The sequence below is a fragment of the Melitaea cinxia genome, chromosome Z (genome assembly GCF_905220565.1).
Source record: "Melitaea cinxia chromosome Z, ilMelCinx1.1, whole genome shotgun sequence".
NCBI classification, from domain to species: Eukaryota; Metazoa; Arthropoda; class Insecta; order Lepidoptera; family Nymphalidae; genus Melitaea; species Melitaea cinxia.
Genome location: NC_059424.1, coordinates 16,434,602 through 16,450,600, shown reverse-complemented (window position 1 = coordinate 16,450,600; position 15,999 = coordinate 16,434,602). Strand labels below are relative to the sequence as shown.

The following is a 15,999-nucleotide window of genomic DNA, read 5'->3' as shown; positions in this document are numbered from 1 at the left end:
AATATAATTAGAGACAACTATAAAAAATATTTAAAGAAAGTTACTTAAATTAATTTATCATTACGATACAGAGATCCTGTGATCTTTATGAGTATTCTGTGTATTTCTATAACGTATAAATTTTTCAAACCTCTACTAAAGATATTAAATAATAAATGGTAGTTATTCGTAAGAAACGTCTACAATGTAGTCAATTGTGGAGCAACGTTTTGTTAGTTATAAAAATAAAAACACACAGTTATTATTTTTTAATTTAGAAAAAAACTTATTTATATAAACTTATTTATTATATTTTATTTTTTATTGAAAAAAATAAAGCTTTCAAACAATTAGTATGTAGAAACAATTGATAAAATCTGTTGCGCGTAAACGTATTTGATCATTTTAGTGTTATAATTGTGTGTCAAAAATAATTCTACGTTATATTTCTTTTACTGACAAGACATCTTTGCAAAATATTTACGCTGTTGCGTGAATGATATTTTTTTTTTTAATATTTGCTACAAACATAATTTAGGAATGCTTTTCTATTTATCATCGGTAACTTGATTCACGATCGCAGCAATAATTTCAACAACCATTGTACGAACGTTGCAAGTTTGATTGTAAATTTATATTTTATTATTATTGTACAAGTTCAAGTTCATGTTAATGATACTTTCACTGCTAAAGCTTATAAGAGCAGTATTGATTGCTCGTTATAGGTATGCCGCAATATGAATAGAACTATTAAGTCTTAAGGTGTATAGGTAGCACTTAATCCTCGTGTGATAGCATGTAAGTGGCTTATTATATAGAATTATCTTTAGCTATTGTTACAGTTATTGTCTATGTAACAATGTATAGTTACGATAAGCATTATCGAAACCGTTTGTTTTATCTTTTAAACTGTTACATAATATTTAATTAAATACACAATAGAACGTACGCATTAAAAGTAATTTATACGCACACCGTTTACTTACATTATCAATTTAACCAAAAAATAAATAATTTAATTATAATCACATGTCTTGGTATTTTCGTGAATATTGTTTGTATGATTGTAAACTTAGCTTTATATAAATTTAAACAATCTGTTATCAAATTTTCAGTTCAACAGTTAAGGACGGTTCATATTCAATTCCTTATGCCTATATGCCTTCGTATTGGTCACGAACTGCTCTTGTTTGAACACGACATCTTCAAAATTGGACGTTCTGTATGAAATACCAATTGTTATTTCAATATAGGGAACCGAGTTTTTAATTAATTAATGTTAATTCCTAAGACGAACGGTACAAACAATTATAGCAGTTTCTTTCCTATAGTAATTCTGCATTAAATTACTTACATGTCATAAATATTATTAGACCCAACCCCCTCTTATTTTGACGTCGGTTAAAATTAAATTTTAGTCGCCACAATTGCGAGTGTAATAAATTAATGAAAGTTATTTTAAAATTTTCAAACGCTTTTCGTATAATTTTCTACTCATGCTTTTCAATTAAATTCCCATAATTAAAAGTAAGTTTAACACGTCAGGGTGTCTATGGAAAGTACATGAGAAGTGAAACGACTGTGTCTGAACTGCATTTTACGAATAACAAGCAAACTAACAACTAACTACACATTTAAATTGTTTGAAATGGGGAGGAATTCTTTATAAAAAGTGTATTATACTTTCCGTTCAAACAAATATGAACTAAATACGAAATAAAAATCATGTAACTTTTCCACATTCAGCAAACGCAACTTTTTATTTGTTTAGGCATATACCTAATTCAAATTGTCTCTTATAGTTCCCTTAAGATTATATATTTAATTTAATGACTGACTGACTGCCTGATTTATATTATAATAAAACAAAATGGATTCAGATATACAACTTAATCTAATATCGATTATTTTATTAGTTGTATAACTACCGAGGCTTTGTCCGCGTGGACTATATTTTTATGCTGTTCAATTTACTCCCGTTAAATAACGTCAGTGTCACTCAGTGATAACTTAGCATTCAACTGGTGAAAGAAGTTTTAAATTCGGACCAGTAGTTATTGAGTTGACCCATTAACAAACGAAAATGCAAATCTCTTCATAGTATTAGTAGGTATAGAAGTACACATGACACTGCATTCACTATATTATGAAAATTTCATCACACACCTTTAAACTTTTAACAAAAAGTGTAGTACAATATAATATGCACTCCAGAGATAAAAACTCTACAGGTTACGTTGAGGATGCAAAAAAGTTATAAAATAAAGTCCCTTTGACCATTTTTAATATTCGACGCTCGCTTTGAATTTCGCAATAAAATTCTTTTGTTATTAACGCTTGATTAATGTCTCGTTTCATGTAGTCTTCAAACTACTTTTTCTTTTAACTTTAAGGAAAAATGAGAAACGTATTATTTATACGACTCTGTAAAGTCAAATAAAATGTAACTGTTGATTTTATAAATGTAGTTCATGTGCCTTTAAATATCAAAGGCTATAAATATAATTAATTAGAGAATCTTTTTTAGTTTTTTCTTTTTTTTTTTTTCTTTTTCTTTTTTACCATTTGAATTCATTATATTTTTTTTTTCAAAACACGAGACATTTTATACGCTGTTTTCAAACAGCGTATACTGTTTCGTCACTGCTTAAATTACAGACATTAGCCATTAGCGAATTGTCCAAATATCTTGAATCCTGAAACGTAGAGAAACCTTTGAATATACGACTCTGCTCAAACGGGCGTACATACTTTATCTTATATGCTTAATAAATCAGTTGACAACCGCTAAGGAAGTCGCAAAGTATAGTTTTTATAAATTTTGTTAATATTACTGTTGTTAAATAATATAAGTACATTGTAAATAAGTTGTTAATAGTCGTGATTTAACTTTTAATAACTCAATAGGTATAACCGTATAAGTATACCACAACTGAAAATTCCAAGTTATACAATACAGTTCTAAAAATAAACAATTTTTCTCGTTTATCTAGAATCCAGTGGCGTTAAACGAATTGTTGAAGTCATAAAAATAGGAGAACATTCGATTCAATTCCTTTGAGGTAGTCATGTTTCCTGAAACTAAAAGGACTTCGTTTATACTGTTACTAATTCCGTACGTATAATAGGTATAAACGATTGGAAGATAGCATTATGTGCAAAGGACACGCTAATTGAGAAGCAATGCCTTCTGTGTATGTGACGCAAATTAGAATATCATCAATTTTGTGGTGATAGCCGGAGATGGTGTATGGAGTTATGATATTTAGTATATTGGTTGTGTATTTCCGTAGAGAACAATATTGTGTATAACGACAAGCCTATGTACTTGTTAGACCATAGTTTTTGATTATTTATTTCAGGTAAATAAACAAAATAAAATAATTTTATTAATAAAAAGCACAAACGTTAGTCTTGATTAAAAGAAATGATTTTGTTTTATTGTAAGGTCCGATTCCTATACTATAAATTAGATCCTAACGACTAATTAGTTTGTAAATTATTTCGAATGTAGGTACAACAAATAAAAACAATTACCCATGAGCAACATAAACGTGTATGCACGAATTTTTATTTCTACTTATGTAAGTACATTATTTAATATTTATAAGTAAATCTTATATATGATAGAAAAGAGGAATGACGAACAGAAATGAGGTTAGCTGGTTTGTTTATTCAGAGATGTGCGTTTCCGCTTACCCGCTCCACAGTGTGAGTACTATGTTGTAACGTACAAACTCTTTTTTTTTTTAATTTATTTAGTTTTATTCTTCATTTCTAAAAATGGATCCACGAAACGTAAACGCTTACACTAAATTTCCGAACGACTTCACCCAATTAGTTTGGTAAAATCTACAAAACTATTGTAGGTTTTTTCTAAGTTCGTTATTGTTATTTTCACATTGTTCGTCAGAATTTTCAAATGTTTGTCGTCTCAAGTTTTTATGTAAAAAACACTATATGTATAGTATACGAACTAAGAGAGGATAGAAGCTAGTTTTTTTAAAGATAATCCAAAAGCAAAAAAACAAACATTTTTTCGTGTATTTTAGGCATGCTCTGAATTTAAATATAGAATGGCATGCATACAATGCTTTTGACATTCAAATTGACGTCTTAAGCCGCCTAACGACGTCAATTAGTACTATTCGGTATCTGATCGTGAAATGATACTATCGATTTACTGATGAAGAGTACAGCAGGAAATATCCTTATTAAAATCAGGATCAGCGCGACTGGGGAAGTTCCTCGACCTTACAGAAGATCATATCTAAATAATACTGCTTTTAGGCATTGTTGTGCTCCTGTAGTGAGTAGGGGACCAGAGCTTTTGGGGGGATTGAGTGTAGGGTCGGCAACGCGCTTGCGATGCTTCTGGTTTTGGAAGCGTTTATAAGCTACGGTAATCGTTTACCATCAGGGGAAGCCTTACGCTTGTTTGCTGACCTTGTAGTGTAAAAAAAATAATTCAAGGTGCAATTAGGAAGCTAGAATACTATATTGCGTTTCGGTATGTTCATAAATTTGTAGGCAAAGGAATCCATGAGAGTTACTTAATTTTGTTTAATACCTTAGAGTAAAAAAAATATATTACACTGGTTGCGCTTCGCGGTTTCACGCGCCTAATTTCGTGGAAATATTAATAAAAAAGTAGCCTAGATGTTGTTCTAGATCTCTAGTTATCTAAGTTCCGAGCTTGTTTACAATAAATAACTTACATAGTTTTTTTTTTTTTTTGTGAAAGAGTAGTAAACATTCATTAAACCTGAAGCGTTCGTAATTACAATATTAGTACGATATGTACTGTAGTGTTACATCAACACTGAGGTAAACAGAAGCTGTGAACTTGCAATCACATCAAAAGTTAAGGTGGAACAGATTTAAACACGTTCCCTAACGTATTTCACTAATTTAACTTTTTCCAATTGCCTTTCGTCGCTTCAGTGCGCAATTGGAAAAAGTTAAATTATAAATAAAAAAATTATAAAAAGTGAAACTATCGTATTAATAATTCGATCTTGATGATTGTGGACTGTATGTTGTTGTTATGGATTATTGTGGATGACTAGTCTTAAGGGTTTATTTGTCTTGCTTATATATGAACATATTGCTATATATAGATTTACTATGTATTAGGTAGGTGAATTACATACTGAATAAAATGTGATATCTAGAGATATTACAATTACCGTGATATCTGATATACTGTTGTTACCGACAGAACTGGACAAAGGTTTAAGGGCTCGTACAAGTTTGTATGAAAGTTGTTCTCGTGCTACAAATTCTACATATTTATTGTAAGAGACATCCAATAAGAACAGATTTTGATAAACCTCAAGGGCGTCAAATAGGAGTTTAAAATTTTTATTTGTTATACAACCCAACCGACCGTCATATTTTTTTTAAATTAGAAACATGAAACTTAAATTTTGCACTATTGATTTAAAATCAATAAATATGCATTTCAGCACTAGTGGATACTCTCAAAGGGATGAAATAGGGTTTAGATAAAAAAATCGTCAATTTGAAGGTGTAAACATCAAATTTTCGTACTTAACTCCTAACTCCTTCCTTACCTTGAATGGTATACTCAGCTCCGCAGCATTCGTAGTTAGAAAAGTACGACAAGTGACCGACGGTGCTACTGAACGTTTAAAATATTTTAGCTATTTCCATAGTGTCTTATGGTCTGTTACTGTGGGGTAATTCTATAGATATTGAGACTGTATTTATTTTGCAAAAAGAGCTATTCGCGGCATTTATGATCATGAAGCTCGAGTCTCGAGTAGACTGTAGTTTGAGTAGTGCCACACCAGCATCTGTCGTACAGCGACCTCAAGTGAAACCATTGTGAAAATTTTCTTAACTTTAAAATGTAAAAAAGTTGATTTAGTATATTTTTTTTTAAGTTTTACTTAAGAACGTTAGGATTAAAATGGGTCTATAATTACAAGGATCACTTCGCTGTCCCTTTTAAAAAAGTGATAAAACTTTACGTAAACCCTTCTTAGCATTTTTAAAACAGGGAAAAATCACTCACATCAAAATAATTGATGTTTCGTATAAAAATGTGTGTTATTTTGCATAAATATTATTTTATCTTTGCTTGCATATAACATATAGTTTTACGGATAACGGAAAACTGTCGTCTATCTTTTTGTAAGTTGTATAACAGCTTACAATTCGTCTGTACAAAAGTTTTGATTTTTTTCGTTATGTCAGTTTTCGCCCCTAAAGCGTAGAAAATATTGATTTTTACTCAGACTGCGTTAATGTAATTATTAGCTGTTTTACATTTTGCACGGTTTGATTTATACAGCTTATTTTTATATTTAAAACTATGTATGATTAAGTAACAGAATTCTTCTATGATCGTCACAAAGTATACATCAATATCGTATATAGTTTATATACGATATTATATACGTTGCTATAATTTCTGTCGAAATTTTGAAATCAGCTGATATCTTACGTGATGATAAATTGCATAATAAATAAGTATTTCTTTTTTAATCTATATCCTCAAATAAAAATCTTTAAATTTTAGTTGAACCTCAACTAGTCTGTAAACATACCACAGTACAGTAGAGCAAAAGCCCTCGTCTCATTACATTGGCTTAGTCCATCCACCACGCTGCTGCGGTTTTGGAGGATAATTGTCCTAATATATTTGTTTTCTTGCAAACGAAAAAAAACTGAACTATCATTTACATCGACAAGCAACACAACGTGAGGAAGTCGAGAAAACAGTCCATAAAATGCGCATTATTAGGATTAACACAAAAAGTACTCGTCAGATTTAGATTAAATTGAAATGTGGTCAAACGACAAGCTCCAGCTTTCGATTAAAAAAAAGAATCATCAAAATCGGTACATCCAGTAAATAATTATGAGGTACATTAAAAAGTACAGTCAAATTGAGAACCTCCTCCTTTTTTGGAGTCTATTAGTTGTTTATGATGACAACTGAGATATACCTTGTTCTGTCCTTCGAGGCAAGGTTAGAAGGAAACTAACTAGGATTACTAATTATCACTATATCATCTAAACTATCTTACTTGCAGCTATATGAGCCATCACGAACAATTATTTTAATCTATACATATAAATTAAATTTGAGTGTCTGTTTGTAATATTAAAATAACCGCTTTTTACTAAATGCATATGGATGTATACACGGTACATATACCAAAATAACATTTATTAAATTTTTTGTCGTTCTGTCAGCCTGTTTGTCTATCTTTCTGATTATTCGGGCTAATCTCTGAAACGGCTGGATCGATTTTGACGTGACTTTCACTGTCAGATAGCTGATGTAAAAGGAGTAACTTAGGCTACTTTTATTTTAGAAATGTATATATTTTATTACTCTGCGAACTGAATACTTTTTTGTTAAATTCCCCGCGGACGAAGTAGCGGGCACAGCTAGTTAGTAATTAAATCTTCAAATCTTGTAATATCGCAAAATCTCGTATTAAAGAGTGCGAGTTTCAATCTAACATCGACACTGGAATCACTAATAATGATATGAAAAGTCTATCGTCTTAATGCTAATAGTTTCAAAGGTAACAAACAAAATGGAAAGCTTTTCCTGTACGACTTAAAAAACGTTTCACTTTTATAAACAAAACTAGCGACCCGCTTCGGCTTCGTACGGTTACAAAAACTATCAGGGCTAAGATCTAGATTAGGTAAAACCGAATTTCGGGACCGTGGGGGGATGGGGGAGGGGAGGGTGGGGAACACTACCCCTGGTACCACTATCACACCTCGGAACCCCATGGTTATGGAGATATCCATGGTTAAAGTTTTGAGGTTAGAAGAAGAATTGGTCATTTGTTAGTTAAGTGGCCTCCAATTTATGGGGTGAAATGGGGGTGGGAGGGTAAAGGGTGGTGGGGAGGGTGGGTTTTTTAGCCCCCCGTAGTGTGCGTTTCGCGTAAACCTCGTGGTTTCGAAGATATCGTGTTTGAAGTTTTGGGGTTAACTTTACGTGATTCAGAGATATTACAATACCTTAGAGCTCCGTGTCCGACTCCACCTTAACTCCGGTGCAGCGGGAAGTGCACTCATATGCTCCATTCACCAACTTTCACATTTTATTTTCGAACAAATTTACGTAAAAACGATCTCGATTGCAAGATCAACAAACGATACGAACTGACGCTTAACGACTGACAAATCGACATTTTTAAACAAAATAACGCGTCAGACATAATATTCTAATAAAATTAGTAACATTGCGTGCTAGAATATAGGTTTAGAAATTCGAAAAATACCCAAAACCGAATCGGAGCACCCCACTGTCCACGTGGTCTTGGTCTGTCCTACCCCTAGAGTGTTTTTTTTTGTGCCGCGGAGGCGCGGAGGGAGGGCAGCCCTCGCCCGCCGTGCGAAAGCGCGCGAACGAATACGTAGAGGAGCGGCTGAGGCTGGTCGCCGAGGGCGACCAGCCTCCGCTGCGGAACGGAGCATGAGTGAGCGTGCTTTCGCACGCAAGAGCGGAAGGGCTGCACTTCCCGCAGCGCCGGAGCCAAGCGTTCCTCTAACTTTCGAAATTCTTCTTCTAACCTCAAAACTTTAACCATGGATATCTCCATAACCATGGGGTTCCGAGGTGTGACAGTGGTACCAGGGGTAGCGTTCCCCACCCTCTCCCCCCCCATCCCCCCACGGTCCCGAAATTCGGTTTTACCTAATCTAAAGCTTTACCACTATCAGTGTTCCTCTACTATATTATGCATGTAATATACATACAAACCTTCCTCTGGAATCACTCTATTTACCTAAGAAAACCGCATCAAAATCCGTTGCGTAGTTTTAAAGATCTAAGCATATAGACAGCAGGAAGCGACTTTGTTTTATACTATGTAATGATAATGCCCATTTACTTAACTATTTATAGTTACGTTGTCAAGGAAACACAATTATACTGATATACATAGAATCAACTTTAATTAGTTATTCAAGTACAACCTTATGATAGTAATGCTGAGGTAAAACTTGTTTTAATATGTTTATTTTTAATTAATAGAGAAAGCTATTCGGTATAGGATTACATAGACGATAAAGATGTGTGGACTTAGTAACGCTGTATTTCACGCAAGATACTTTGTACTAAAACACAGTTTATACATTATTTTCAAAAGAGTACCTGCGAAATTTCTTGCAGATTCTTCTCTGCAGAATCTACATTCCTAATCAGTGGTAGTTTCACTTTCAAAAACAATAATCACTTTAAAATTTTAATTTTTTAGCTGACGTTTCGAAAGTGCTTTTGAAGCCTATTTCGATAAAGTTATTTAATTGACTTGGTTTGATTTGAATATTTTTAACTTTAATTTTAGTCAACGATACCATTGAAAAACATAGATTTTTAATCATAGCATTCTCAAAATCATTCAAGTGATAGAATTAATTGTTTTTAATTTTTAATATTTTTCGATTTAATTTACAAAACTAATCAACAAAAAAAAAAATACTCAATCAAAACCTACAAACAAATATTATTCCAACAGCTTTAATAGAATTCATTCTCGATTAAATTAAACTCATTGGTTATAAAACAACTCAGTGCACGGGAACAGATATTTCTCACTCCATTTATCTTTGATTTTTTTTTTTTATTTGTGTACTCCGTTACCGATATCAGCTTTGCGTGGTACGAAAAGTGCGTTTTATACGAATGTGAAAGTTAATTGAGTTTGCCGGTAAACGAGATATAGTGCACACGAGAGGCTAAATATTGAAGGTAGGTCTAACGCTTGAACTGACGCCGTAAAAAACATTTTCGAAATGTGTAAAAAAAACTGAATTTTTCTTGTACCCTTTTTCCTACGTTTTTCTATAAAATAACTATCATTATAAATAGTATCTTGTTTAACCGCCCTTGCACTTTTCTTGAAGTTAGAGTGTTGTTATTTACCTTATGTCATTTTAAATGTGCAATAAACTATTAAATAAGTAAATTTTCGAAGCAACGGCTTAATGTATTCTCTAGTGAAAATTATTTGATCAAAATCTGTCAACCATAACGGGTATGTGTGTTGATTAGTTCAAGGTGTCACGTTTCTATAGTGGTCAATTAAAAACTTCCGGCTATCTTACTCTCAGTATCTGCCGCAAGTGTATAGTTCAGTCAATTGGAAGAACATTGTAGAAACGAGTGTTTGATAATAACATAATTACGGTAAACCGTAGAAATAAATATTTTTATATAATATAGTGGTAGTTAAAATCACATATTATATGTTCAAATTTTTCTTCCTTAATAACTAACGGAGCTACTGAGACTTTAATTTCATTTTTAACCGACTTCAAAAAAGGAGGAGGTTACTCAATTCGACCGTATTTAGCCATAAGTCCGCCCAATGTACTTCACTGTCTGTAACTATCTTTATGCTCTGTTTTTAATATACATATTTGTGGTATACAATAAAGTATAAAAATAAATATATATTTTTTATGTATGTTCGGGGATAATTTCGTCGTTTATGAACCCAGATATATATCCCTGGTGTGGTAGCATGATAAGGAAACCATGATCTGATGATGGGATCCCAGAGAAATCGAGGGAAACTTGAAAATCTGCATAAATTTTTACTGGGTGTACCGATTTTGATAATTTTTAATTTAATCGAAAGCCGATTTTTGTTATGGGTATGATCACATTTAAATTTCATCGAAATCTGATAACAACTTTAGAAATAATCTTTGATAATGCGTATTTACTTGACTAATTTTTCGTCTACCTACGTTGTATTACTTGTCGATATACATAATTGAATTCGTTTTTTTTTCATTTGCTTGTAAACACAATTATAAGTTTGTAAAGTTGGAGTACTAAATTTATTTAAAAAAAGTCCGTGCCTGTCGTTCTACCAACGCACTAATGTTATATACAATGTCTTCATATCCTTCGAACTTATATTACATCAAACAAGTCCAATTCCTAAATATAAAATTCATCTTAAATGGCATTTGTTTGGACTACATCAATTTTCTATGTAGGTTGACACTGCTGAGGTCGTGCCACCCTATAAACTAATCTTTATGTCAACAAACTACAATTATTTTTACAGTTTATACTATTATAGCTATCAACGTCCACCTACATGTGTTTTGTTCGAAGTATGAATAATTGAAATGTTGTAACATATTATGTTAAAAGGAGTTAATAAATAAATTATTATTATTATTGTTGTTTACGTCTATAAAATTTTATACAAATAATTGTGTTTGCTCGCAAACGAAAAAAAAACCGACTTCAATTACATCGACAAGTAATACAACGTAGATCGACGAAAAAATAGCAATTACGCGTTATCAAAGATTACTCAAAAAGTAGTTATCAGATCTCGATAAAATTTATACGTGACCACATGATAAACATCAGCTTTCGATTAAATAAAAAATTATCAAAATCGGTACACCCAGTACAAAGTTATTACGGATTTTCGAGAGTTTCCCTCGATTTCTCTGGGATCCCATCATCAGATCCTGGTTTCCTTATCACGGTACCAACCTAGGGATATTCCCTTTCGAACAAAAAAAGAATTATCAAAATCGGTACATCCAGTAGAAAGTTATGCGGTATAATACAACGTAGGTCGACGAAAAAAGCGTCAAGTAAAAACGCATTATTAGATATAACTCGAAAAGTAGTTGTTAGACCTCAAATAAATTTAAATGGGACCAATTGGCACACACCACCTTTCGATTAAAACAAAATTTGTCGAAATCGGTCTACCCGGTCAAAAGTTCTGATGTAACATACATAAAAAAAAAAAAAAAAAAAAAAAATACAGTCGAATTGAGAACCTCCTCCTTTTTTGGAAGTCGGTTAAAAATAAACACAAATAAAATATATTTCATTTGGATTAAAATAGTAGCCAAGTGCAAGGTTTACACATGACATCACATACTTTATTACATCCACACAATTATTTATAAATATATTTTAACGTAAAAACGTCTACATAGGGTTCATTAAAATTATAAATAACGCAAACGGTTTACTTACGTTTAAATACAAAACCTGAAAATATTCAAAATATATGGTAATTACGATCCTACCGAATTTCATAGATTCCAAACAATTTAAGTAAATGAAAAATTCGTAACAACAAATCAAATAAATAAATAAATTTTACTAAGTAATATAATATTGTTACATTCGTTTATATTCGCATTTTAGGAGATAACTCAAAAAGCACTTGTCTCGATCAAATTTACATGGGAGCACATGACACACTACTTTTCGAAAAAAAAAAATCGCAATCGGTCCACCCTGTCTAAAGTTCTAAGAATTTCGTCCTTTTTTCAATTCAGTTAAAAGTTTTATAGGGTTAGATAGACTATTCGTCAAGGAAGGATAGGCTATACATACATAAATGAAAAATGTTGCAAGAGAGAGACACCGCCCGCTAGCATTATAGACGTACAAACAACGTTCCTCCTTGTTTCGTGCGGGTGAAGCCGCGTGAGAAAGCTAGTGTAAAATATATCTGTACACCGCTAAGTAACCCTTGACAAAATTTTGATGAAAAGCATTAATCGAACGAATAAAATCAGTAACATTTAATACAACTGCAATCCTGATAGGTTTACTTGAACGTCGATAAAAGCTTTCATATGAACGTTAATAAGTCGAGAGGATTGCAGAACGGATTTTAATGAGATTTTAAATTGAACATCACGTTTCAATGTCCAATACTTGGAACTATTCAACTGATGGTTATTTCTTTTAAAACGATTGTCTCTGAAACGTGTGTCATAGTCTACTGTCAGTTCTTGGTCTATGACCAGGGCAGTAAATTGAAATATCGGCCGCAATATGAAAAAGTAACATTGGATGTGTAAGACAGCTCGTAAATGAGTGTCGAGCTGACGACTATCGATTCGAATATTTTTATGTGTGAAATAATATTGAATTTGCATTCGATGCTGCATTTCGATATTTCCTGCATTTCGAAGGGTTTTATTTGTAAGTGTCAATCAAAGTGATTATTTGACAATTTCAAAATTAAAAACAATATTTATTAAAAAATATGCTGTTTTAATTGTTCGAGTAATTCATACGAGACTTATTACACATTGAAACACACATAACACAATTGAAAGTGTAAAAGTTACAAACTCTGAAAGACTGTCCTTCGATCCTTGTGTCAAGTGTCCAATGTGTTACTTCAAATTTCAAAATCAAAATATCAAATTAGATTTACAATTTATTTGTATATACATTTGTCGAATATATTAAAACGTGACCACTAAAATTGTTTCAGGTTTGTTATTTTGAAGTACGTGAGGCGTGACCTGATAAGCAGCTTGCCGCTCCCCAGGCGGCTCTTAGATTACTTGAGCGCCACCCACTACTACTCGGAGCTTCTAGCCGAAATTTAAGTTAACGCGTGACCGGTGTTCCGTACGTAAACGAAACGAGTCTTGTCAATTTAGCAAAGGGGGGTAAACAGGTGGTCAAGTCCATTTCGGTACTAACTTGAATTATTAGAAAACTTAACAATATTCTGTTTGTCTTTCCTTTTTGTGATATATAATTTGCAAGGTGACGTTTATTTTAATATTAGGACCTGTTTCACCGATTGAGGAAAATTTTTATCCCCAAATAAGTTACGAATAGAATTTAACAGCAGAAGATAGAATAGGCAGAATAGAGATATATCTCAGAAAAATAGTGGGATTCGATAGTAAAAAAGGATAATATTACAAAAACTTCTACGTGTTGGGTACCGTCATCCGTCAAATAGCGCTGTCCACAACCGGTGAAACAGGTCCTTAGAAGAAGTATAGCTTATAAAACATATTTTTGTGCTCAGAATTTTGGCATCATGTAAAGCCCTTCATATCACTCCACCACCCCCCTTAGAATCATTGCTACGCCGTGGTCTTCGTCGAAGACCTGCTTTCACGATACGTCCAATATATTTTCTTTATCGATGAGTTATGTCCGGTTCCTATATTAATGAATAAAACATCGTCATCGACACACCTCGAAATGACAAACTACGAGTCGTTGACGACTGTAAAAATGTTTATTTTAGCCCGGTTCCTATATTCCAAAACGACCCACTTTGTTTGCGAACCGTTAAATTTAGAATATTTCATATTTTTTTCGAAAATTTCGAAACAGACCATTAACGTTAATATAGAAACCGGTCGTTGTAGTAGTCTATTGTAACTTGTATATTACTTGAGTGGTATAAGATAGTGACCTCAATAAAACATTAAAATGATCATCTAGCACTAATTGCATACAAACAGACGGAATACAAAAAGAATATTATATTATTGGTATTTAAACGGCACCTTCATAATTTTGTAACTCTCCAATGTTTATAATATGTATATATGACGTATAACATGTTTGACACACATGAATATGTACTTATTTGTATATATGTATATGTACGTATGTTTACGTACATATATATATATATATATACACTCGTATATTTCCTGTATGTTATATAAACGTATTATTAATTAACGAAATCCTTCTCCCATTTAATTTAACGTCCAATTTGAGGAATCTAGACTAATAGTAGAATATTAATTATTTGAAAACAGATTTCTACATTCAGAAAACGAGTCTTTTTACTCACGAATCGTTTTGTTAAAATAATGCGTGTTCAAAATTTAATTTTTCGTAAGCCAAACGAATAGTTTGCTAAGAAAAGGTACCGGGCATCAATAAATTTTGCGTATTCCGTCTGTACCTTAATAGTCTACCTTCTTCGGTTTATCTTTATATTACAAACAGGCTGTGCTGTGTGTGAACTAAGCAGTATTATATTGTAATCAATGTCGATTAATCTTAATACTTGCAATATATTTCATGAAATTAAAACAATTGAAGTCGAAAAGACCGATATTGATTCATTTTAAAAATTAATATTTCTTTCATTGATATGCCAGTGACGGTCAAATAGACGCTGTCTTATAATCTATGAAATTTTTTTATGTTTAATTTATATTTGTTTTAGATACAAACAGACGTTATGAATGTTGGTTTATTTAAAAAAAAATACATGTTTTACCGAATACATAATAACTATATCAGCTCTGTTATTAAGGTCAAATTAATTAGATATTATAAAATGTATTTATACGAACTTTTCTGTTCTTATTGATACTGCTAATATTTCGTTTCTTACATTTTCAAAATAACTATATTTATTCACAATCGCACAAATTTAATCTCGCTTTAGTAGAAGCAATTTAAAAGTATATTCTTATACAATTTCAGTTTGAAGAATATAACATAAATACATTATACGTTTTATTAAATCTTATTTCATTAGTCACGTCAAGTTATAATCACATTAAATAAAATTTTAACAAAATTCTGGCTGAAGATAAGTTTTAAACGTCTAACGTAATAATTTCTCTATTCATAAATACAATCTCTTGCCGTACTGATATAGATTATCATCTCTCTGCCCTTATCCCACTTATGTAGGGTCGGCACAACATGCTTTCCTCTTCCATTCCTCTCTATTATTCGTCACTTCAGCGCTTACTCCTTTCTTTCTCGTGTCCTCGCGCACACAATCCATCCATCGCTTTTTCGGTCTGCCGATCGCTCTTCGTCCTTCGACATTCATCCCTAACATTCTTTTACCGATATAGCGTTCATCCCTCCTCATTACATGCCCATACCACGCTAACCTATTGCTCCTCATTTTCTCTGTCACGGGTGCTACTTTCAAACTTCCCCTTATATACTCATTCCTAATCCGATCTTTTCTCGTCACTCCACACATCCATCTAAGCATTCTCATTTCGGCTGCGTGCACTCTTCTTTCGTCCGTCACTTTCGTTGCCCAACATTCTGATCAAAAATATCAGAAGAAATATCTAAATACTATTGAACGCGTCATTCACGCGTTACCCAGTTGAAGACGTTAATTTCATTAAGGAATCTCAAAGCACTTAGAATGCAGTAAATATTTTAAAAATACAACCAACAAAATAATAACTTTATTTTGTTGAATATAATTG

General features: G+C 32.2%; 1 protein-coding gene across 1 annotated transcript in view; it reads left to right on the top strand.

Annotated features, from left to right (window-relative positions):
* Positions 1-13,682, top strand: part of LOC123668732 — a 50,324-nt gene extending 36,642 nt beyond the window's left edge. Inside the window, exon 6 of the mRNA XM_045602428.1 lies at positions 13,263-13,682. Within this exon, the coding sequence (XP_045458384.1) occupies positions 13,263-13,380 (118 nt within the window). The 3' untranslated portion in view covers positions 13,381-13,682. The remainder of the gene's footprint in view (positions 1-13,262) is intronic.
* Positions 13,683-15,999: the final 2,317 nt, after the last annotated feature.